Genomic DNA, 24,234 nt, shown 5'->3' with positions numbered 1-24,234 from the left:
ACTTAACCGAATTTTTTGCCATAATCTTTGATTTGGCGATTTTGAGCTTGTTTTTTGGAAGAAAAAAAACATAGGAGTTGCACTTAACCTAATTTTTTGCCATAATCTTCAATACTGCATACTCAACTCGAAAATTTTTGTCGCATCAAAAATTGAAAATTTTCATAAGGGGTTAGCCTTTGCTAAAAAAATGCAAAAAAAATAAAATGTGAAATTTCAAGTAATTCTGTTTATGGTTCGAATCGTCTTCGAATTTCGAACTGCGGAATGGTAGAAAATTTTCGAAATTCGAAAAAATGAAGGAGTTCGAATTTCGAACTGCGGAATGGTAGAAAATTTTCGAAATTCGAAAAAATGAAGGAGTTACAGCGTTTTTGGGCTTGAAAACGACCTTTAATTTTTAAGCCCAAAAAATATTGGTTTTTGCGATCTTTTTCACAGAAAATTTAACAGTATTGCTTTATCTAGCACCACTACGGAAAGAGATTTTCCTCACAAATCCAACGGTGTCCTCAGAATTATGAAATTCGCAAAACTAAAGATGTTGTAGCAATTTCAAACCCACCTTGATTTTTTTAGCATTTTTCGGATATTAATTAGGCGATTTTGAGCTTGTTTTTTGGAAAAAAAACATAGGAGTTGCACTTAACCGAATTTTTTGCCATATTCTTCAATACTGCATACTCAACTCGAAAATTTTTGTCGCATCAAAAATTGAAAATTTTCATTAGGGGTTAGACTTTGCTAAAAAAATGCAAAAAAAAAATAAAATGTGAAATTTCAAGTAATTCTGTTTATGGTTCGAATCGTCTTCGAATTTCGAACTGCGAAATGGTAGAAAATTTTCGAAATTCGAAAAAATGAAGGAGTTACAGCGTTTTTGGACTTGAAAACGACCTTGAATTTTTAAGCTCAAAAAATATTGGTTTTTGCGATGTTTTTCACAGAAAATTTAACAGTATTGCTTTATCTAGCACCACTAGGGAAAGAGATTTTCCTCTCGAATCCAACGGTGTCCTCAGAATTTTAAAATTCACAAAACTTAAGATGTTACAGCAATTTCAAACTCATGTTGATTTTTTAAGCATTTTTCAGATATTAATTAGGCGATTTTGAGCTTGTTTTTTGGAAAAAAAACATAGGAGTTGCAGTTAACCGAATTTTTTGCCATAATCTTCAATACTGCATACTCAACTCGAAAATTTTTGTCGCATCAAAAATTGAAAATTTTCATAAGGGGTTAGCCTTTGCTAAAAAAATGCAAAAAAAATAAAATGTGAAATTTCAAGTAATTCTGAAATTGTTTTTTGGAAAAAACATAGGAGTTGCACTAAACCGAATTTTTTGCCATAATCTTCAATACTGCATACTCAACTCGAAAATTTTTGTCGCATCAAAAATTGAAAATTTTTTGCTAAAAAAATGCAAAAAAAAATAAAATGTGAAATTTTAAGTAATTCTGTTTATGGTTCGAATCGTCTTCGAATTTCGAACTGCGGAATGGTAGAAAATGTTCGAAATTCGAAAAAATTAAGGAGTTACAGCGTTTTTGGGCTTGAAAACGATCTTGAATTTTTCCGCCCAAAAAATATTAGTTTTTGCGATGTTTTTCACAGAAAATTTAACAGTATTGCTTTATCTAGCACCACTACGGAAAGAGATTTTCCTTACGAATCCAACGGTGTCCTCAGAATTTTAAAATTCACAAAACTTAAGATGTTACAGCAATTTCAAACTCACGTTGATTTTTTAAGCATTTTTCAGATATTAATTAGGCGATTTTGAGCTTGTTTTTTGGAAAAAAAAAACATAGGAGTTGCACTTAACCGAATTTTTTGCCATAATCTTCAATACTGCATACTCAACTCGAAAAATTTTTTTTGCATCAAAAATTGGAAATGTCCATGCGAAAAGAATTTTGTTCGCCTTGTTTACAACTTTTGAGATATCGAGTTCCCAAAAATGATGTTTTGTTGTAGCAATCCGCCGATACGACCATCTTATAATTTCGCCTTGATGTAGCTGTTATTTCTAGGTAGACTTACACTTACACTTACCCTGTAAACCAAGAGAAGTTTTGTTACGTGTCACTTACATTCACACACACACAAACACAACAAACATGTACATACATATCTATTTAGTAAAAATACCTATCGAAATTTATTTTTATTCTTTCGTACTAATTTTCGTTTTTGTTTTCTTCTTCCCTTACAGCTTCACCATATGTTTTTCTGTTGAGAAAAATAAAATCAGAATTTATAACTAAAATATCACGGCATAACAGAGAGAGATAAACATACACACATACACATTAGCATATAAACTTATTAACTACTACAAAGAAAATTGTATAAATAAATATTTCATATTTAAGAAGAGAAAAAGAGAGAGAGGAAGTGGGAGACTTATTTTAGTTGCTTTTTGCAGGAAAGGCATTGCCCTTCTTAATGTTCATGCATCTCATCCATGGAATAATGTATGGGATTTGTAAATTCGATGTGATGTCCCACAAGAGGGTCTTCTAAAGGAGAACAAATGTAAAAAAAATGATAATAAGTACTCATGTCTTCTTGTTGTTTGGTTCCACTTACCTGTTGTTGTTTGCCCATCTAAAGTGATAATACTATCCACAATATTATCTATAAAATCCTGTGTCAAAGTCTCCGTTATGTTAACAGGATCATAGTATAAAAAGCTTCTTTTAGTCCTGCGATGACGATGTTTCCTAGCCGATCGTCTGCTGCGAAACAGGGCCAGGCTTATGTGAGACTCTTGCAGGGGTATTTGATCGGGACCGAATTCTAAACATTTGCCCTGTACACAAAAGCGGTCATCACCGGCAGAGCAGCGAGTACCCAAGGGGAAATGTCCATAGTTGCCATTAACCAAAAAGAAACGATGCTGTATGAACTCATCTTGACAGCCCACACGACAACTGCGATCGGGATCCTCAACACTGGCCGCAATTTGGGTGCCATGACCCGAAAGCCCTTGCACCTTGAGTTTATAACGCGAACAGAGATGATCCGCATACTCGCCAGTGGTTTGAAGGCGATCACAAGGCTATAGTAAAAAAAAATGAGTACAAAATATTTTCGGTATTAGTAAGTATGGTGGCTATTTCGACTGTTAGACTACCTTTATAGAGTGCGTGCACAGCTGTAAGTTTTTCTCGCCACTCTTGCGATTCATTACCACTTGGATTCCTTTCGAGCGCGCCATGCAATTTGAATAACACCCCGATTTCACAATCCATTCATTATCTCCAGCAGCTGGTGGAATAGCACCAGAGAGCGTTGTTGAAGTTTTCGCCACTGCATTTTCTGAGGGAGTATGATCGTTCAGACGATAGCTGTATTTATTCCATGGTGAGTAGTTATCAGATTTGCGTTTATAAGGTACCGCATCGTGAGGGTATTGTTGACCACGGAAGGATTTGGCAGCAACCTCTGTAGTAATAAACAAAATGAAAAGGACCATAATTTATATAAAAATTAAATTGTTACGCTGTTCCGTATTCACAGATGGTAGAGTTTGAGCCCCCGGTGAAAATAGGGTACTACATTTTTTGATATCAGAAGGGGGGGCGGACCCTCCCCCATAACCCCCATTTTCAAGAACGCCTGATCTCGGAGATGGGTGCACAGATTTAAGGGAAATTTTGCATGCCACCTCATGGGACCTTAAAAACATGAAATTGATATGCAATATTGGGGCGAAACAACCTGGGGGGACGCCCCATCTCAAAACCCAACCGAACGGACATGTTTACCAATTGGGACAATATGGGTATCAAATGTGTACGAAATTGGTATACAAATTTCAATCTAAGTGTTCGGGGGGTTCCCCCACCCCCAAAAAACCCCCCAACGGTACTCTTTCACCGCTTTGGGTATCAAATGAAAGGTATTCAAAAGCAGAGTACAAACCTGACATAAAAATGTATTCCTTCATGTCTGAGGGGCCTCCCCACCCCCAAAACCCCCCAGTAGTACATATTTACCAATTGGGACATAATGGATATCAAATGGAAGGTATTTAAAAGTAGAGTAAGAATCTGGTATAAAATGTATTCCTTGGTGTTTGGGGCGCCTCCCCACCCCTCAAAACTCCTCAACAGGACATATTTACCGATTGGGACAATATGGGTATGAAATGAAAAGTGTTTGAAAGTTCAGTACACCTCTGCAATAAAAATTTGGTCCAAGGTGTCTACAGTACCTCCTCAACTTTAAAAACCCTCAAAACGGGCATGAATGTCCAACGACACAAAATGGTTATCAAATGTAGGTCTTTAGGAGTTGACAACGAATCTGGTATACACATTCAGGACAGAGTCTGGGACCGGTCCACCCACTAAATACCCTTAAATAGGACGTGTAGTTCGTTCGAGATAATATGGCAAATAAAAGAAATATCTATGACAGTACAATTCGAATCTAATATTTATATAAGGATCCAAGTATCTGGGTCACGTTCAGTTATTCAACAGGACATCGCGACAATTAAGTACTCTAATAAATGGTCTTTTGGCTCTTAGCGTCGGGAGGACCGACCCTCTCCTCCCAATAAAAACAACACCAACCTGTCATGTTGGACAACCGAGAATATATTGTACTCAAATGAAAGGATGTGTCAAAGGGGAATGCCCTTCCCCCTATAAATGCAAAATTTGCCCATGAACATTCCATTAAGGAACAGGAGCAAACTTCTCACATATCAATGAGTGCAGTCCAATTCAAGTTTAAGCTCAATAATAAGGGGCCTGCTTTTTATAGCCGAGACCGAACGGCGTGCCGCAGTGCGACATCTCTTTGGAGAGAAGTTTTACATGGCATAGTACCTCACAAATGTTGCCAGTATTAGGAGAGGAAAACTACCGCTGAAAATTTCTTTTGATGGTCTCGCCAGGATTCGAACCCAGGCGTTCAGCGTCATAGGCGGACATGCTAACCTCTGCGTCACGGTGGCCTCCTCCTTCCCCCTATACTAACCAAAAAAAGGAATTAAAAACAAATAAAAAGGCATTGAGTTCCGCCGGGCCGAACTTTTGATACCCACCACCTCGGGTATATACGTATACCCATTTTCGTCACAATCCGATGAAAATTGGATAACTTATGCACCCAAACTCAGCATGGACATTGAGTGGTTTAACAAATGTAAGTCAATGTTGAATTTTATGTTTCAAATTTCAACAAAATCGGGTAATACTTAAAGCTTTTATGAGCTTCAGACCCTTAACCGGCATATCGGTCTACATGACAGCTATATCTAAATACAGTCCGATCTGAACCATATTTGAGTCGAATGTTGGGAGGCGTAAAACTACTCACTGTTTCAAATTTCAGTGAAATCGGTTAAAAAATAAAGCTTTTATGGCTTCAGACCCTTTAACGGGCGATCGGTCTATAAGGCAGCTATATCTAAATATAGTCCGATTTGATCCACATTAAGGTAAGATGTTGGGAGACTTCAAGTAACCCACTGTTTCAAATTTCAGCGAAATCGGGTAATAAATGAAGATTTTATGTGCTTCGGAGCCTTTATCGGGAGATCAGTCTATATGACAGCTATATCTATAGTCCGATCTGCACCATTTTTAGGTATTGGGTTGGGAGGCCTAAAGGTACTCACTGTTTCAAATTTCAGCGAAATCGGTTAAAAAATAAAGCTTTTATGAGCTTCAGACCCCTAATCCGGAGATCGGTCTATATGACAGCTATATCTAACTATAGTCCGATGTGCACCATAGTTAGGTCAGATATTGGCGGATAACCCACTGTTTCAAATTTCAGCGAAATCGGGTAATAAATAAAGCTTTTATGGGCTTTAGACCGCTTATCGGCAGATGGGTATATATGACAACTATATATAAATATAGTCCGATCTGAACCATATTGGGGTCAGAAGTCGGGAAGCCTTAAACTATTCTCTGTTTCAAATTTCAGCGAAATCGGTTAAAAAATTAATCAGCTATATCCAAATATGGTCCGATTTCAGCTCAATATATAAATTTTTGAAGTTATAGTATATCAAGGCCGATCAGGATAGAATAGGACAAGAATAAAAGGTCTGTGGTAGTAGAGTACACTTTTAACCCTAAAATTAGGATGGGCACAGGAGGACCTACGGATCTTTAAACATGAAGTACACACAATGTAGATGACCTATACAAAAAAAGTTATTAGTGTGGATCTGAACGAGATCCGTTTCCCTGAAAAACTTGATAGCCACCTTCAAAATGCTTCACATTATAGGGCTCAAACAAAGTCGTGCTATAGCACGATGGTGATATTATTTCAGGGTCCGCCCCCTTTTTTTCTAAAGCAAGCAAAAGTAACAGCTGATAACTGACAGAAGAAAGAATGCAATTACAGAGTCACAAGCTGTGAAAAAATTTGTCAACGCCGACTATATGAAAAATCCGCAATTACTTTTTGGGCAACCCAATAGGTAGGTGATAGTAGAAAATGAAGAATCAGAAATTTTATTGAAAGTGTCACATTCAGGAGCGTATGAGAAGGCTCACAGATGTTGGGCACTATGTAGACTGGCCGTAGGCTCGAAATGGGGCCTGAATCCTAGGATAGTCTACTGGCTCTACAGGAGCGTGATTAGACTAATACTTACATACGCCTCAGTAGTTTGGTGGACTGCTATGGAGAAAAAGTGGCAACATAAGGACCATACAACAGGTTCAGAGAACATGTTGTCTTGGCATAGGCGGAGCGATGAGGACCACGCCCACTAGGTCAGTGGAGACTATCTTAGATATCCGACCCATTGACATACGGATTAAGTGTGAGGCAGCCACTGCGGCTATAAGACTTAAGGCGATGGGAGAATGAATTGAGGATGTTAGAAACTCATACCATCGCGGTAAAATCGAGGCGACGATAGGAACTCTGGAAGGAATGGAAAAGGTTTCCGATTGGATACCTGAGATTAACCTTGAAGTCGAGTGCGAGACAATGCTGCCATCGGCACAATCTTGGATTGACGGAACCCTAGTATTGCCGTCTGGAATAGTATGTTACCCGGATGGATCAAAGCTTGAGGACAGAGTGGGCCTGGGGGTTTGCATTGACATCCCAGGGTCTGAGATCTGTTTTAGACTGCCTGACCATAATACGGTCCTGCAGATGGAGATCCGGGCGATCACGGAATGCGTGAAGCGGTGTGGTGCTAACGCGAGGACGTTGAGTGTGAACATCTTTACCGACAGTAAAATTTCCGTAAAGGCAAACAACCAGGCCGGTAAGGTGACGAACAGTCTTGCAGTGTAAAAAGGAGATTAACGCCTTCCCTGAGGATGGAAAAATCCGCATCGTTTGGGTGCCGGGCCATAGCGGAGTAAAGGGGAATGAAAGGGCAGACGAATTGGTGGTGAAGGCCAGAGGACTGCCGTCAATAAACTTGGTTAATCCGAAGCCTTTGGGGTCGACGCAGTCCGAGTTAAGGGAGTGGTCGATGATCATATAACACTGTGGAACAGCGAAACGGTCGGTAGGACGGCGAAAATTCTATGGAGGGATCCCAGATCGTGAGAAGACGAGGCCATTACTGAAAGGAAGTAAGAAGGAGGTCAGTATAGCTATTGGTATCATAACGGGCCACATAGGTCAACGAGCTCACTTATGTTAAATCGCTGCGGCAAGTGATATCATGTGTAGGGCATGCGGGGAAGATGATAAGACGTTGGAGCATTTCCTTTGTCATTGCCCGGCTTTCGCGTCTAGCAGATACCGGCACTTAGTTGGGGACACAATACCGGACATGAACCAACTTAGGGGAGTGATATTGGAAACAGTTAAGGATTTTGTAAGACGCACGGAATTCCTAACTTAAAATTTTCTTTTTATAGGTTGCTTTATAATTTTTAGAGCGCACAACAAGTCGACTACCGGCTTAGGTGCATGTCCATAGTGGCATGGGATTAATATCTGCACCCTCTTTTCAACCTAACCTAACCTATCCACTTTTAATGCTGTCGTCATTTTTGAGGTACTGTACCACTTGGTATAGCAGCCATGCATAAACTTCTCCACAAAGAGGTGTCGCACTGCGGCACGCCTTTGGGACTCGGCTATAAAAAGGAGGCCCCTTATCATTGAATCGGACAGCACTCACTGATATGTTAGAAGTTTGCCCCTTCTTCTTGATGGAAAGTTTTTGGGCAAGGATCAAATTGCCCCATTTGCCATCAACACAACCTACATCAAAAAGAATCATTTGGGCAAAATTTTAAGCGGTTAGCTTTACTCCTTCGTTTGTTAGACCACTATTTCAAAGTCTTACAAACCGAATGCCAAAGTTAATCCATAGAAAAAATAAATCTACTCACCATTTTCATATTTACTGCGTACGGTTGTAGGTCCATATATACGATCCGATGATCCATTGTCGTAATAATTCTGATTTGAGTTTGAAGTGCGATATTTATACTCATTGTAATTGTTATAGGCCAGTGGTGGAGGTGCTTGTGTCGTTGGTGGACCCATGGGTATCTGATTACTATAGCTTTGATGAGTATATGCTGACGACGATGATGATGAAGATGAGGCTCCGGTAGATGATCTTCTGATCGTCTCATTATCCATGGCATTATTATCAAATTTTTTCTCCTGTTGCTTGCAGAAAATATTGTCGATCTTATAATAATTAGCAGTGGAATTGTCACAGGAGAATTTCTCACAACGTCCTTGAATGCAATACGAAGGATCATTATCGCCATACAAATGCGTTCGACATGTGGTGCCATCGGGAAAGGTCCAACTTCTAGATTTGGTACCATTACTCTTTGTCTTGCAATAGACTTTGCAGGATTCTTCAATGTTGCCGGAGACTTGTTCGCCCTCTCCTGTAAGATCGCCATCGAATTTTTGAGCTCTTTCACAAACCTGTTTGGCAAAATCGGCTATAGTCACTATGGGTACACTGTAGCATTGTTTGGCAACGCAAGTTTCAAATTTGTGATCTCTTCCCATGCAGCGTCGCTTGTAGTCAATACATTTGCGCGAGAAGGTCTTCAGGCCAGTACTGCCCTCACGCAGACGTTTGGAGGGCCCATAAAGACAGCTGGAATCACAGGGACTGGGTTCGCTCCACTCACTCCAACTGCTGGAAGTCTGAAAGAAATTTGTAATTTCATCATTATAAAATGCATACAACAAGCAAGAGGCTACCGTAGCGCAGAGGTTAGCATGTGCGCTTTGTACGCTGAGCGACTAAGTTCGAATCCTGTAGCGAGAATCAGAAAAAATTTATCAGCGGTGGTTATCCCCTCCTAATGCCGGTGACATTTGTGAGGCACTATGCCATGTAAAAAGTTCCCCCAAAAAGGTGTCCTTTATCATTGAGCTTAAACTTGAATCGGACAGCACTCATTTATATGGGAGAAGTTTGCCACTGTGTCTTAATGTCATAGGTTAAGATGGGTTTCAAACCATGTAAATACCCAACGCTTGGGTATTTATAATTTTGCAGATATCTTGGGTATACAAATATTTTTCAAACCATTTTTGATGATTTCGTATTCTTTGTATATAAACCTGATCTTCTGATCTCATAAAATCGGATTTTAGTTATATATATCCGCAGTAGAGGTCGATCTCCAGACTTAAATCCTTGAGGCAATGAATTGGTAATTTTTCATCTGATTTCGATGAAATTTGGTACAGTGAGATCTGGTAGATCCCTAACAATTTCTGTGAAGTGTGGTTCAGATCGGACTATTGTATATTTGGATATATCTGCCCTATAGACCGACCGCCCGATCTCCCGATATAGGGTATTGAGTCCATAAAAGATCCATTAATTACCCGAATTCAATCAAATTTGGCACAGTGTATTCTGGTAAACCCCTACCCATTCCTTTCAAATGTGGTCCAGATCGGACCATATTTGGATATATCTGCCATATAGACCGATCTCCCGATGTAGAGTATTAAGCGCATAAAAGGAGCATTTTTCATTCGATTTTGATGAAATTTGAAACGGAGAGTTTTGATAGACCTCTGCACTTTTGTGTCGAACATCGTCCAGATCGGGCCATATTTGGATATAGCTGCCATATATACCGATCTCCCGATATAAAGTATAGAGCCCATAAAAGGAGCATTTTTTATCCGATTTTGATGAAATTTCGGTTTGAACCACACTTACCACAGTTTCAACCAAATGGGATAGGAATTCCATCTGGCTTAAGAAGTAAAATCGTGAGACCGACTTAAAGGGGAGCTATATTAGGTCGTAGACCGACTTGGACTAAAATTGCCAGTATAGTCCAAACACTCCGTGCTAAACTTCAGCCAAATCCATACTTCTAGAGGTTCAAAAAGTCAAATCAAAGGACTACTTTATATGGGAATCATATCCAAATCTGAACCGATATTACCCCTTTTCCAACCTTCAAAGGAAAAGCAAATTGGACCCTACTTGGCGCAGTTGTTGAGAGTCATAACAGAACACAATATGCAAAATTACAGCCAAATCGGATGAAAATCGCGGCTTGTAAGGGCTCAAGAAGTCAAATCGGGAAATCGATTTATATGGGAGCTATATCATGTTCTTGACCAATTTGAAACGTATATGGCAAAGTTGTTGGGAGTCATAACAGAACACCATGTGCATTATTTCAGCCAAATCGGGCAAAAATTGTGGCTTCCATGGGCTCAAGAAGTCAAACCGAGAGATCGGTTTATATGGGAGCAATATCAGATTCTTATCCAATTTGAACCGTACTTGGCACAGTTGTTGGAAGTCATAACAGAACACCATGTGCAAAATTTCAGCCAAATCTAATGAAAATTGAGGCTTCCAAGGACTTAAAAAGTCAAATCGGGAGATCGGTTTATATGGGTGCTATATCCAAATCTGAACCGATATGCCCCATTTGCAATCCCCAATGACCTACATTAATATTAAGTATCTGTGCAAAATTTCAAGCGGCTAGCTTTACTCGTGATTTCGACAGACAGACGGACGAACATGGCTAGTTCGACTCAGAATTTTGAGACGATCAAGAATATATATACTTTATGGGGTCCTAGATCAATATGTCGAGGTGTTACAAACGCAATGACTTGATTAGTATACCCCCATCCTACGGTGATGGGTATAATTTGATTAAAATTATTTTCAATGGTTTCTTTTCTGGTTCCTCAGGGGGCGGAACAATTAATAACGGTGTGGTACCAAAACCAATAACAGTTTGGTGCTAAAACCAATAACCTGTTGGTATTAAAACCAATACCAGTTCGATAAAAAGGCTAGTACCAAACGGTACTATTCACTTTATGTTTCATCCATTTTATGTTTCATTTACTATCAACACCGTATGGTACTGAAATGAGTTGATACCAAAACTTTTCTCTGGGTGTAGATTCAACTCCCCGCAAGAAAATGAGAAAACATTTTCTGCGCTGGTTATGTGGTTGTTGTAGCTGTTTGTTGTGTTCTATCTTTCGTCTGCTTAATTCTGTTGAGTGTCCAAATCCAGGAACTCTCCGCCTAAGATGGGGTGCGGCCAACGAGATCTAAGTGTGGGTCGATTGGATCTGGCTGGGCAGTTAAACAGGTGACATGTGTCGTGTGGTCCCTGGTCACAATGGAATGGAGTATAGTGCCGGAGATATCAACACGTCTTGGGTAATTCCCTCTTTCTCTCTACGGTGCTTCGACTTCTTTTCCCTAAATTCCACAAATGACTGGTGACGACACAGATAATTCACGACCCAGCGTTTCAAGCCTAGCTTGAGGGACGTGTTGTCGATGTCCTCATATAGTTAGGCACAGCTGACCGCGTCGAATACCTTCAATAGGTCCAGTACCACGAGGACCGTCCTATCACATGGCCTGGGCTGATTGAAGCCAAGACAAATGTGTGCGGCGATGGCATGCAAAGCAGTTGTTTTGCTACGCAGTCATCGGAATCCATGATGATGCTCAAATGTCCTCAAATGGTTTGGCATGTTTGACCGTGTCAAATATCTTCATCGGAATCCGTAATGATACTCAAATGCCCTCAAATTGTTTGGCATGTTAGACCGTGTCGAATATCTTCAATAGGTTCAGTGCCACGGCGACCGTCCTATCATATGGCCTGGGCTGATTGAAGCCACGACAAATGTGTGCGGTGATGGCATGCAAAGCAGTTGTTGTGCTATGCAGTCATCGGAATCCATGTTGATGCTCGGCAAATGGAAATTCTCCTACGAGGCTCGGGAGGAGTAATGCCTCAAACGTCTTTGCTACTGGCGACAGAAGGGAGATCTGTCTGTACGACTCCCACAAACTTGGATCCTTTCCGGGCTTCAGTAGCGGGATCACTCTGCCCATTTTCTAGACATCGGGAACTATCAGAGAGTTCAAAGACTGGTTGAGGACAGTATTAAGGAACTCAACTCCAGGTAAATGCAGATTTTTCAGCATCAGTGCAGAGATTCCGTCGGGGCCCAACGCTTTGGATGATATCGCGCCACGGACGACATTCGTAACGTCGCCTACGGTAAATTTGTGCGGTGATGGCATGCAAAGCAGTTGTTGTGCTATGTAGTCTTCGGAATCCCTGTCACTCTCGAAATGCACAATAAAATGACGGTTGAACAACACAACACATCTCTTGGCATCAGTCACAGTAACGTCGACAAAAGTATCTTAGGTCATCCCTTCTACCGGGGTTCGAGAAGGACTTAACAATAGACCACAGCTCCAATGATTCCAGTCACAAATTCCGCTTATATTCGTTGACTATCTGTTTGTTTCAGGATTCAGCACACTGATTCTGGGGTTAGTGGGGCCCATGCAACGAATCCCATCACGCTAGTCTGCGAGTACCAATGTCAGTGCGAGGAAATTGAGCCTCACTAGGGGTTTCGACCGGCTGGTATAAGTCGAGCGGCCGTTACAGGAATGATTCGATTCGATTCGAGGGGGTGGCAGTTCACTGAAGCGGCGATTGATGTACTCTCTGAAACCGGCCCAATCGGCCTTCTGCTGATTGATAAACGTCTCGCTTTAAGAGGTTATCAAGTCGGGTAAGAACTATGCAGAGGTGGTCTGATCAGATGATGCAATGGAAATGTCTGGTGAGCTGCTACACCTTCTCGTAATCCTAGTGGGGGCATCCTCATTCACCCGTTAAAAACGTGGAGCATTCAATATGCTCTGCCAAAGCTATGCCCCGCTGGTCGTTACCTAGAGAAGAATGCCATGCAAGGTGATGCGTATTAAAATCTCCTAGAACCAAACGATTATGGCCAGACAGTAGCCCACTTATGTCGGGCTTGTAAGTTTTGCCATTAACTGGGTCAAAGCTACCATCGGGCGGTATGTACACATTGTATAGCTCTATCTCGTCAGTACCGGACCTGACTGCTATCCCCATGCAATCCATGTTGGGGTCACCAGGCCCGGGCGTAGGCGTGATGGGTCTATACTGCACGGAATGGTGTATCATGAAGGCCAATGCTCCACCTCCATTCCTTAAGCGATCCTTACGTAGCACATTGTATCCGTGACAACTGTGCAAACTGCAGGTGTTGGTCAGCTTTGTCTCATGGATAGCTGCAGCCAATATGTTCTTCGATCTCATAAAATCAACTATCTCGTCGAACTTGCCTCGGAGAACGATGCAATTCCATGTCAAACATAATACACTTCCCGGCACTGGCCTGGGTATATTGGGGCTGGGATGCTACTGTTGCGTATATTGCCGCACGGGAGTGGTCGGAGGGGTCACATAGTCCGACGACGAGGACGCAGACAATCCTATGGCTTGTACGGTTGTACGTACCGGATTGACCCGATGAAAGCCTTCATCGGCAAGGGCTGCCGCCTCATAGTACAACACACTGGTACAACAACAACAACGAGGAAGCAGAAGGCGATGACGACAGCGACAACGCTTCTGACCTACTGTTGTCCTTGGAGAACGACTGCCACCCAACGCGCTTGAGGAAATTGACCTCTCTCAAACCATAGTAGTTCTGCCTCAATTATGATGCGGCAGATGCAAGCCGCCTCAACTTCTACAGAGCAAGGATTGATGCCAACTTGCAGGATGTGTGTCCCGCTTGTGACCTGGGACCACACCCCACCTTAGTCGCAGAATTCCTGGATATTCAACAGAACCAAGTAGACGAAACAACAACAACCATATTCAACTTACCTTCTGATATTCGTGAACTAAATTGCTGGATTTGGCATTTTCCATGTAGTTACTCTTGTCATAATTGGGCTTGCTAAGGCTGGAAGTTTGTTTTGTTGCTGTATACAATTCAATACGTTTGACAACACAAAATCCACTACGGCACCACTAAAAATACACCAAGGAAATAATTTACCAATCTGCGGTGCTTAAGCCTTCAGAGAAAATCTCACCATATTATCCCCACAAGCAGTACCTTCCAAAGCGGGATGTGAAGTCCAGGTGTAACGATCCCTTTGACAATGCAAATCCCTACAGATATCAGCCAAAGATTGGCTGCGAGCCCTGGCAGACTCTTTGCCATACTTAAGCATACACTGCTGATTGGCATCAAATCGCTCCCCAGGCAGCATTCCTTCCGCCGAATGATCCAAATTCTGATTAAACTCGGCACGATTAAAAAGACATTTTGCTTGGGATTTGCTAATGAAAAAAATCGTGTATTAAGGTAAAAATACTGCAAAGGCAACTCCATACTCACTCCAAAAACACATTCAATGAGTCCCTTGAACATTTCGACCAGGTGATTTTTCCACTGCCCAATGTCGGTGACATTATGTGCGAGGTGGGCTCACATCCATTCTCAATGCTATCGTGGCGCATACCTAAACTGTGATGTAAAATAAAAAATTGGAAATTATATTGAAATTATTAATAATTTTTATGCAAATTTTGTTCCATGCCTCATGGAATGCATGCCGTGTTGCATTTATTTATCGACTCTTGTTTTTTTTTCAATTTTTTGTTGAAGTTGATTTACCCTACTTACTTGTGGCCAATTTCATGCGCTACCACAAAAACACTCTCAAAATGTTTGCCCTCGTTAATGGTGCACGATGATGTTTCTATGCACATGCCGGCCACTGGAGCGAGACCAACCACTTGACTGATCATCTTGCCATTCTTATCCACCACATACAAGTCGAGACCTTGGAAATGGAAAATATTGAAAATCGATTATCATTTCGAGTGATTTGCCATAAATGAATTTAGAAGGTCATGTATATAAAATGCAATAAGAGAAGATTAAAAGGTAAACTTTGTTCTCTGATGGATTAAGCAGAGGGTTTATAGCTCCTTAGAGCAATGTTCATGAATACTTTTAACAAGTCTTTGTCTAATTAAAGGTTTTACTAAAGCTTTGTCTTTTGAAGAAAATTTCATAAAAAGAATGCAGAATGATTCCGAGCATATTTGGCACAGATGATGGAAGTCAGAACAAAGTCCAATTTCAGCCAAATCGGATGAAAGTTGAGGCTCCTAGGGGTTCAAGATGTCAAATCAATAGATCGGTTTATACGGAGACTATATCAGTCTATAGACCGATTCGGATCATACCTAAGACAGATGTTGAAACTAAGAACAGAAGTTCTTATGTCCAATTTCAGCCAAATCGGAAGAAAATTGAGGCCTCTAGGCGCTCAAGGAGTCAAATCTGAACCTAGCCTAACCGGGCCCGCTCCGCTGCGCCTTCTTTAACTCTTTAATATCTTTTTAGAGTGGGAACACTTCGCCCTCAATGCGGATATCGAATTCGTGCCATTGTAGCCTATGACGCTGAACGCGTTCGAATCCTAGCGAGAACATCGAACAAAGCGGTGTTTATCCCCACTTAATGTTGGCGACATTTGCGAGGTACAATGGCATGCATGGTGATTTAAAAAATTTTCCCCAAAAAGGTGTCGGACTCGGCCATAAAAAAGGTCCCTTATCATTGAATTTAAACTTGAATCGGAAAGCACTCATTGCTGGGTACTTGAACCCAAATTTTAATACCATATTCGTGTTCTGGTCTCCAATACTTTTCATTTCATACCCTTATTGTGCCCATCGGACCACTTTCGCATATGGGTGGCGTTTTTGCGATGAAGGGGGACCCTCCGCCTCCACCCGATATCTAAAAATAATATAGCATATGTTTCCTTCCAGACAAACGTACACTTTACTTACTTTAATTGGCTACAACAGAATATTTGTTCCACTAGCCGAACGTAGAATAGCGTTCCAAGCGCCTCGATCTTCTGCGCTCATTCTAAAATCTCTGACAACAAGTTTCGAGGTGTTTCTCACAACTTGATCTTTCTATCGGGCTTTTGGTCTTCCCGGTTTGCGTGTACCACCGTGTTTGCCTTCAAAAGACTTCTTTGCTGGAGCTTCCTCATCCATTCTGACAACATGACCTAGCCAACGCAGCCGTTGTATTTTGATGCGTGTAACTATGCTATTGTCGTCATACAGCTCATACAGCTCGTGGTTCATACGTCGCCTATATTCTCCGTTAACGCAAACTGGTGCATATATTTTACGAAGAATCTTTCTCTCAAATACTCCAAGCACTGCCTCATCTGCTTTCACAAGTACCCATGCTTCAGAACCATATAACAGCACGGGTAGTATCAGTGTCTTGTATAATGTAATCTTCGTCTGTCGAGAGGTGGCCTTGTTTCTAAACTGCTTACTTAGTCCAAAGTAGCATCTGTTTGCCGGTATTATTCTTCGCTTAATCTCAAAACTGGTGTCATTCGTTTCGGCTACGGCGGTGCCGAGGTAGATAAAGTTACTGACTATCTCAAAGTTGTGGTTCCCAACATTCTCCATTTTCTTTATCTGCTCGGTTGTGCAAGGCGTTTTGAGAGTTGAAACCATCCATTTCGTCTTATCTCCATTTACTGCCAGACCCATTTTCACTGACTCTCCTTCGATTCTTTCAAAGGCTGCAGTTACTACTTCCGGTGACCTACCTATGGTATTGATGTCGTCGGCATAGGCGAGTAGCATGTGTTCTCTTGTGATTAGTGTGCCATATCTATTCACATCTGCATCTCGTATAATCTTCTCCAGCTGGATGTTAAAGATATCACACGATAGGCTGTCTCCTTGTCTGAAACCTCGTTTGGTATTAAATGGTTCGGAGAGATTCTTTCTTATTCTTACTGAGGAACGCGTATCAGCAAGCCCCCATCATGCAGAGTCTTTTAATTTTGCAAACAAACGTACACAATCTATGACAATTTTAAAAAAATCAGTTCAGGTTCTAATGGCCCTATACTTCGATCTGATTTCGAAATGCCAGATTCGAAATTTACTCCCGAATACCTTTCATTTGAGCTCCATACTGAAATGAACGTGCAATATGTCTGTTTGGGCTAGTTTTGGGGTTGGGGCGGGCCGATGGTTATTTAGATTCAAATTTTTATATCATATTCGGGTTCTACTCTCCAATACCTTTCATTTGATACCTATATTGTCCCGATCGATCCACTTTTGATTTTGGGTTGTGTTTTTGGCATAAGGGGGAAGGTCCGTCCCCCTTCCGATACCGAAAAATTTTATAGCCTATGTTTCCTTCCAGACCATTCTACACAATATGCGAAAATTTCGAGAAAATCAGTTCTGCCGTTTTTCAGTCTATACGGAACAAACAAACCCAGTCACATATATCCGTGGTAGGCTAATGTGCCCATTTTGGGCGTTTTTGTGGGGATAGAGTAACCCCCTATACTTCGACATGAATTTGTTGTTGTTGTAGCAGTGTGTTTTCCACCGAGACGGCAGCCCTTGCCGATGGAGGATTCCATCGGGTCAATCCGGTACGTACAACGGGCTGCCATGGGATTGTATGCCAGATTTGTTATCTATAAGTATTTAGTTCCACTCTCTTTAAGACCCAAATTGTCTTGGTGAGCAAATACGTCCTATTTGGGGGTTGTTATGGTGGTGGGACGTCCCCTAGACAGTTGGTCCCTATTGTTGATATCAGATACGTGGTCTACTCCCAAATACCTTTAATTTGAGCCCCATATTTCCATAGTCGGCAAACGTGACCGGCTTGGGGGTGTTTTGGGGGATGGGCGGCCACTCAGTGAGTTGGCCTAGTCAGCAACTACTCCCTCTTTGGGTGGTTTGGTGGGAGTGGGTTGGCCCCATAGACACTTTTCCAAAATATTGATATCAGATTCGTGCTTTACTACCAAAGACCATTCATTTGTGCCCCATATTGCTATGGTTGTAAATTTATCCCCTTTGGGGATGTTTTTGGGGAGAAGTGGCCCCCCAAACACTTGGTCCCATATTTGGATATCAGATTCAAATTCTACACTCAAATACCTTTTATGTAGGCCCCATAATCCCATGGTCAGTAAATAAGTCCTTTTTGGGGGGTGTTTTGGGGAAGGGGTGGACCCCCAGAAACGTGGTCCTACATTTGAATATAAGATTCGTATTCTACTCGCAAATACCTTTCATTTGAATCCCATATTGCCATGGTCGGTAAATATGTCTGATTTAGGGGTGTTTTGGGGGTTGGGGTGGTCCCCCTAACACTTGGTCCGACAATTGGATATAAGATACGTTTTCTTATTCTAAATACCTTTCATTTGAGACCCATATTGACGTGATTGGTGTAAACATATGCTTGATAAGTTTTAGGGTGGGACGGCCCTCCAAGGTACCCCATCCGAAATTTGGATACCAAATTTTTATTTTTAGGGTACGCACACAAAATTTCTCTTAAATCGCACCACCCATTTCCGAGATCTGGCGTTTCTGAAAATTAGGATAAGGGAAGAGTCCGCCCTCCCTTCAGATATCAAAAAATGTAGTACCCTATTTTCACCACGGGATCATCATGCACTATCTGTGAAAATTTCAAGAAAATCGGTTCAGTCTATAAAGAACACACAAACAAACAAACAATCAAACCTACAAACAAACACAAATTGATTTTTATTTTGGGTAGTACTTTTGGGGTAAGTAGGAGGGTCCGCCCCGCTTGGGATGTCAACAAACTATTGGGTTGCCCAAAAAGTAATTGCGGATTTTTTAAAAGAAAGTAAATGCATTTTTAATAAAACTTATTATGAACTTTAATCAAATATCCTTTTTTTACACTTTTTTTCTAAAGCAAGCTAAAAGTAACAGCTGATAACTGACAGAAGAAAGAATGCAATTATAGAGTCACAAGCTGTGAAAAAATTTGTCAACGCCGACTATATGAAAAATCCGCAATTACTTTTTGGGCAACCCAATACATAGCCTATACTTCCTTCCTGACCATATTCGTAATCTACTCCCTACATTATCGTCCAATGAACCTATTTTGGGGGGTTTTTGGGGTCGGGGCGGCCCCCCAAATACTTGGACCCAATTTTTAATATGGAATTTGTACTCTACTCCCCAATCGGTCCACTTTTATTTTTGGCTGGTACTTTTGGGGTAAGGAAGAGGGTCCGCCCCCAATGCGATATCAAAAAGTTATATAGCCTTTTGCTCCTTCCGAACCACTCCCCACAATCTGTGAAAATTCCAAAGAAATCGGTTTAGCCGTTTTTGAGTCTATACGGAACAAACAAATTTAAAAACCCACAAACCCCCAAACAAACATACAAACAAACACAAATTAATTTTTATATATACAGATAATGGGCCCATACATCAATATTTCGAGGTGTTACAAACGAAGGGAACAGTAATATGATTTCTATGAGAAATCCCAGTAACTAAGATTGTTACAAATTGTGTGCTGGGAACGCCACCAGAACGGTGTGTTCTGCATTTCACTCTCTCTGCTTTCCCTTTCAGCTCTTCTTATTATCACACGAGTAGAGTGTCACCTTTAATGTCGGTGCTGACAATTTATGATTCACTACTCCTATCCGGCATGACAGGTCATCGTCTGATTGGAAAACATACCGAGAGACTGAAGGTCGCAAATAATGGCTTATGTAGAAGATGTGCTTTCAATGCCTTCTGTAACACTTTAATTATTTGTAGTCTTTACAAGCATTCTCTACGACCACAGCTTCGCAGGTAATGTACAGTTTGTCTACTATCTCGACATACGGCATTTAAAGCAACTGCACTGGACATGAGAAACTATAGTCATGTATACGTACGCCTAACAAAGAGCGATAACGTCAGTCAGTTCAAAACTGATGGACAAGATATTTACCAGGTAGACTTTTTTATCTTTGATGTATGCTCGTAAACTACGGTGTGTGAAATGTAGAAAGCGATATTGAGCGGATGAATCATCCACTATCTACAGAGGTCAGTTACCCTGGAATATGTATGGTATTTGGGAGCGAGAGAGCCTTCTATTTAGCCTACTAGGTTTTGGATAACTTATTCTGTAGATTTGCCTGTATTCGTTCTCTTGACAGGAATCGTTAGGAATATTCGCACTAAGATATGTATCAACCAACCTCTCTAGAGTCTTGAACATAAAGCATGACAGACCAATTGGACAAAAATGAGGTACTATGCCATGTAAAACTTCTCTCCAAAGAGGTGTCGCACTGCGGCACGCCGTTCGAACTCGGCTATAAAAAGAAAGTCCCCTATCATTGAGCTTTAACTTGAATCGGACTGCACTCATTGATATGTGAGAAGTTTGCCCCTGTTCCTTGGAATGGAATGTTCATGGGCAAAAAAAATTGCATTTGCTATAAAGTCAAAAATAGAAACTAGGTCCTCAAGTCACTCGCCTGCAGCACTTGGGTGCAGTACGCTCTTGTCGGCTATGTGATACGCAGTGGAATAATATATAGATCTATCAGAATGCCGCTCTTCGAACTGCGACCGGCTCTCTCCTCAGCTCTCATGTGGACCAACTCCACCTGGAGACAAAGACCCTACCCTTGCGAAGACATAACTACATGCTGTCTAGGCAATACCTTCTGAGCTGTTATTGCTGGGACCATTCCAATCACCATCTTGCGGATAGGCCTTAGCCGACCAGAAGCCTTAAGATGGATCTACATAATCTGGAGTGTGAGGTTCAACCCTAGATCAATCACCGTTTCCAGCGGGTTTAGATAGCATTCATGCAAACACGGTAGAGGATACGGTGAACAGCTACCGGATGAATGTAGTCCTTAGAGAACCACCGTCACCCATTGCACCTGAAGAAATTAACCTCCCTCGGCTACCAGACTAGTTCTGGCTCAATTACGCCTCATCTCCTACAGAGCAAGGGTTGATGGCAGCGTGCAGAATATACGTCCCAACTGTGACCTGGGACCACGCATACACGCCACCTGTTTACCTGTATAGCCAGACCCACTCGACTCAGACCCATATCACTCTGCAAGACCCCGCCTTAGTCGCAGAGTTCCTGGTTTTGGATATGCAACAGAACCAAGCAGAAGGAAAATAGAACACAACACACTGCTATACCAACAACAAAATCAATATACCCCTCCTTTGGTGGAGCGCAATTGTATTCCAATTGTATTCCAATTAAATTTACGATACAATGTCAGGTCCTGGCAATTAAGGTTAGGTTGAAAAGAGGTTGCGGATATTAATCCGCCTCATGCCACTATGGGCACGGACCAAAGCAAGTAATCGCCTTGTTGTGTGCTCTAAATGCTAAAAAGTAACCTCGAAAAAGAAAATCTAAATCAGGAATGCCGTGTTACGAACAAAATCCCGAAATTATTTCCATATCACGCCCCTAAGTTGGTTCATGTCTGGTATTGTGTCCGCAACTAAGTGCCGATGTCTGTTAGCCGCGAAAGCAAGGCATCATCTCATCATCATCCCCACATGCCCTACTCACTTTCCTCACCTATTTTGCTTAAGTGAGCTCGTAGTCCTATGTGTCTCGTTATTATACCGAAAGCTATACTGACATTGTTCTTACTTCTTTTCACTAATAGCCTCGTCATCTCACTATCCGGATCTCCCCAAAGGATTTTGTTAGTCCTACCGACCGTTACATGGGGGTTAACCAAATTTAGTGACGACAGTCCTCAGGCCTTCACTGCCAAATCGTGTGCTCTTTCATTCTCCCGTACTTCGCTATGGCCCGGCACCCAAACGATGAGTATCGTGCCATCATAAAGATCAGGCGTTTATCTCCTTCTTACACTCCAAGCCTGTTCGTGACCTCACCGTCCTGGTTGTTATTGCCCTGATGGCCAGTTTACTGTCCGTAAAGATGTTCTCACTCGTCGTTTTCGCGTTAGCACCACACCACCTCACGTATTCCGTAATATCCCGGATCTCCGCCAGCAGGACTGTATTATGGTCTGGCAGTTATAAACAGATCTCATTCCCTGTGTTATCACTGTAGACCCGCAGGCCCATCCTCCCAGATTGAAGGCCATCGTAGCGCTGAGGATAGTATGTCCGCCATGACGCTGAACACCTGGGTTCGAATTCTGGCGAAAGCATCAGAAAAAATATTCTGCGTAGGTTTTCCCCTCCTAATGCTGGCAACATTTGTGAGGTACTATGCCATGTAAAACTTCTCTCCAAAGAGGTGTCGCACTGCGGCACGCCGTTCGGACTCGGCTATAAAAAGGAGGCCCCTTATCATTGAGCTTAAAATTGAATCGGACATCACTCATTGATATGTGAGAAGTTTGCCCCAGCTCCTTAATGGAATGTTCATGGGCAAATTTGCATTTTCGTCAAATCAAGACTGTGCCTCGCACTCGACCTCAATTGTCGTCTCAGGTATCCGATCGGAAACCCCTTCCATTCCTCTCAGATTTCCTATCGTAGCCTCGACTATACCTCGATGGTATAAGCTGCTCCTATTCTCTATCCATTCTCCCATCGCCTTAAGTCTCATAGCCGCAGTGGCTGTCTCACTCTTAATATGTATATCTATGGGTCAGATATCTGGAATGGTTTCCATTGTACTAGTAGTAGTGGTCTTCATCCCTCCGCCTATGCCATGTTAACATGTTCTCTGAAACTATTGTAGGGTTCTTTTGTAGCACTTTTTCTCCATAGCAGTCCACCAAACTACTAAAACCTCAGAAAGTTTTGGTCTAATCACGCTTCTGTAGAGCCAGTCAACTCTTCTCGGATTCAGGCCCCATTTCGACCCTACGGCCCGTGTACATAGTGCCCCACATCTGTGAGCCGTCTCAGTACGCTCCTCAGTGTGACACTTCCAATTAATTTTCCTATTCAAGATCACTCCTAAGTATTTGACCTTGTCAGATATGGAAATCGTTTTATTGAGGAAACATTGTGGGTCAAATTGGCTCACCTTCGTCTTCATAGTGAAGTCTTCTCTGGGTTAACATTGAGACCCCTGGGTCTGGCCCAGTCATATGCCATAGGTCCCTTTCGGACCTTCTGCATAGCTGGTTCGGATCCTAACCCCTAAGAGGTAGTACAACATTGTCTGCGTATCGGATGGGTTCAAATGCCTCCTCAGTCAGCATCGGTAATAGGTCATTTATGGTGGTCACCCATATGAGTGGCGATAAAATGTCCCCCTGTGACGTACCCTGTGCCACTTTCTCCATTACATTTATGTTCCTTAGCATATGGTTAGCATGTCCGCCTGTGACGCTGAACACCTGGATTCGAGACCTGGCAGGACCACCAGAAAAATGTTCAACGGTGGTTATCGCCTCCTAATGCTGGCGACATTTGTGAGGTACTTTGCCATGCAAAAACTTCTTCCCAAATAGGTGTCGCTCCGCGATACGCCGTTCGGACTCGGCTATATTGAGCTTAAAATTGAATCGGACAGCACTCATTGATTTGTGAGAAGTTTTCCCCAGTTCCTTAATCGAATGTTCATGGGCAAATTTGCATTTACAAATACCCGCCCACCCGGTACTGGTCTATGGATTGGGTCAATGTGTCGGTCTGTACATTGTTTAACGCCCCCTCGTTGTCAATGCAAACCGCCAATGTGTACGTCATGGCATCGAAGAATTCTTCTATTTTATGCACAACCTCGTGCAGGGCAGTCTCCACCGACCTTCTCTTATAGGCATGCTGATTGTATTTGAGCATTTCGCTGCATGTCCTACTCATTATCATGATATTCACAATACGTTCCATGGTTTTGAGTAGAAAGGATGTAAGGCTATGGGTCTGTAGGTCTTTGGTATCGCATAGCTTGCCTTGCCGGTCTTGGAGGTCTGGACTGGAGGAGATTAGGTCAATTCCTTAAGGAAGTTAGATTATCCTTCAACGATTAAACTGCGCATGTTTCTAGGTATACATCCCTCTTCCATTTCCTTGTTTATAACTGTCATCTTTAA

General features: G+C 41.9%; 1 protein-coding gene across 5 annotated transcripts in view; it reads right to left on the bottom strand.

The window, feature by feature from the left end:
• Positions 1 to 2,135: 2,135 nt before the first annotated feature.
• LOC106087759 (uncharacterized) overlaps positions 2,136 to 24,234 on the bottom strand; it is a 127,194-nt gene continuing 105,095 nt past the window's right edge. For all 5 annotated transcript variants that reach the window (XM_059369140.1, XM_059369141.1, XM_059369142.1 and 2 more), the window contains exons 7-14: positions 14,985 to 15,144; positions 14,697 to 14,825; positions 14,389 to 14,638; positions 14,177 to 14,323; positions 8,351 to 9,134; positions 3,142 to 3,452; positions 2,595 to 3,066; positions 2,136 to 2,524 (exon numbers count right to left, since the gene is read on the bottom strand). In XM_059369140.1, coding sequence (XP_059225123.1) covers positions 2,448 to 2,524; positions 2,595 to 3,066; positions 3,142 to 3,452; positions 8,351 to 9,134; positions 14,177 to 14,323; positions 14,389 to 14,638; positions 14,697 to 14,825; positions 14,985 to 15,144 — 2,330 coding nt within the window. In that variant the 3' untranslated portion in view covers positions 2,136 to 2,447. The remainder of the gene's footprint in view (positions 2,525 to 2,594; positions 3,067 to 3,141; positions 3,453 to 8,350; positions 9,135 to 14,176; positions 14,324 to 14,388; positions 14,639 to 14,696; positions 14,826 to 14,984; positions 15,145 to 24,234) is intronic.

This window comes from Stomoxys calcitrans, chromosome 5 (genome assembly GCF_963082655.1).
Source record: "Stomoxys calcitrans chromosome 5, idStoCalc2.1, whole genome shotgun sequence".
Taxonomy (NCBI): domain Eukaryota; kingdom Metazoa; phylum Arthropoda; class Insecta; order Diptera; family Muscidae; genus Stomoxys; species Stomoxys calcitrans.
This window is presented reverse-complemented; position numbering and strand designations above follow the sequence as displayed.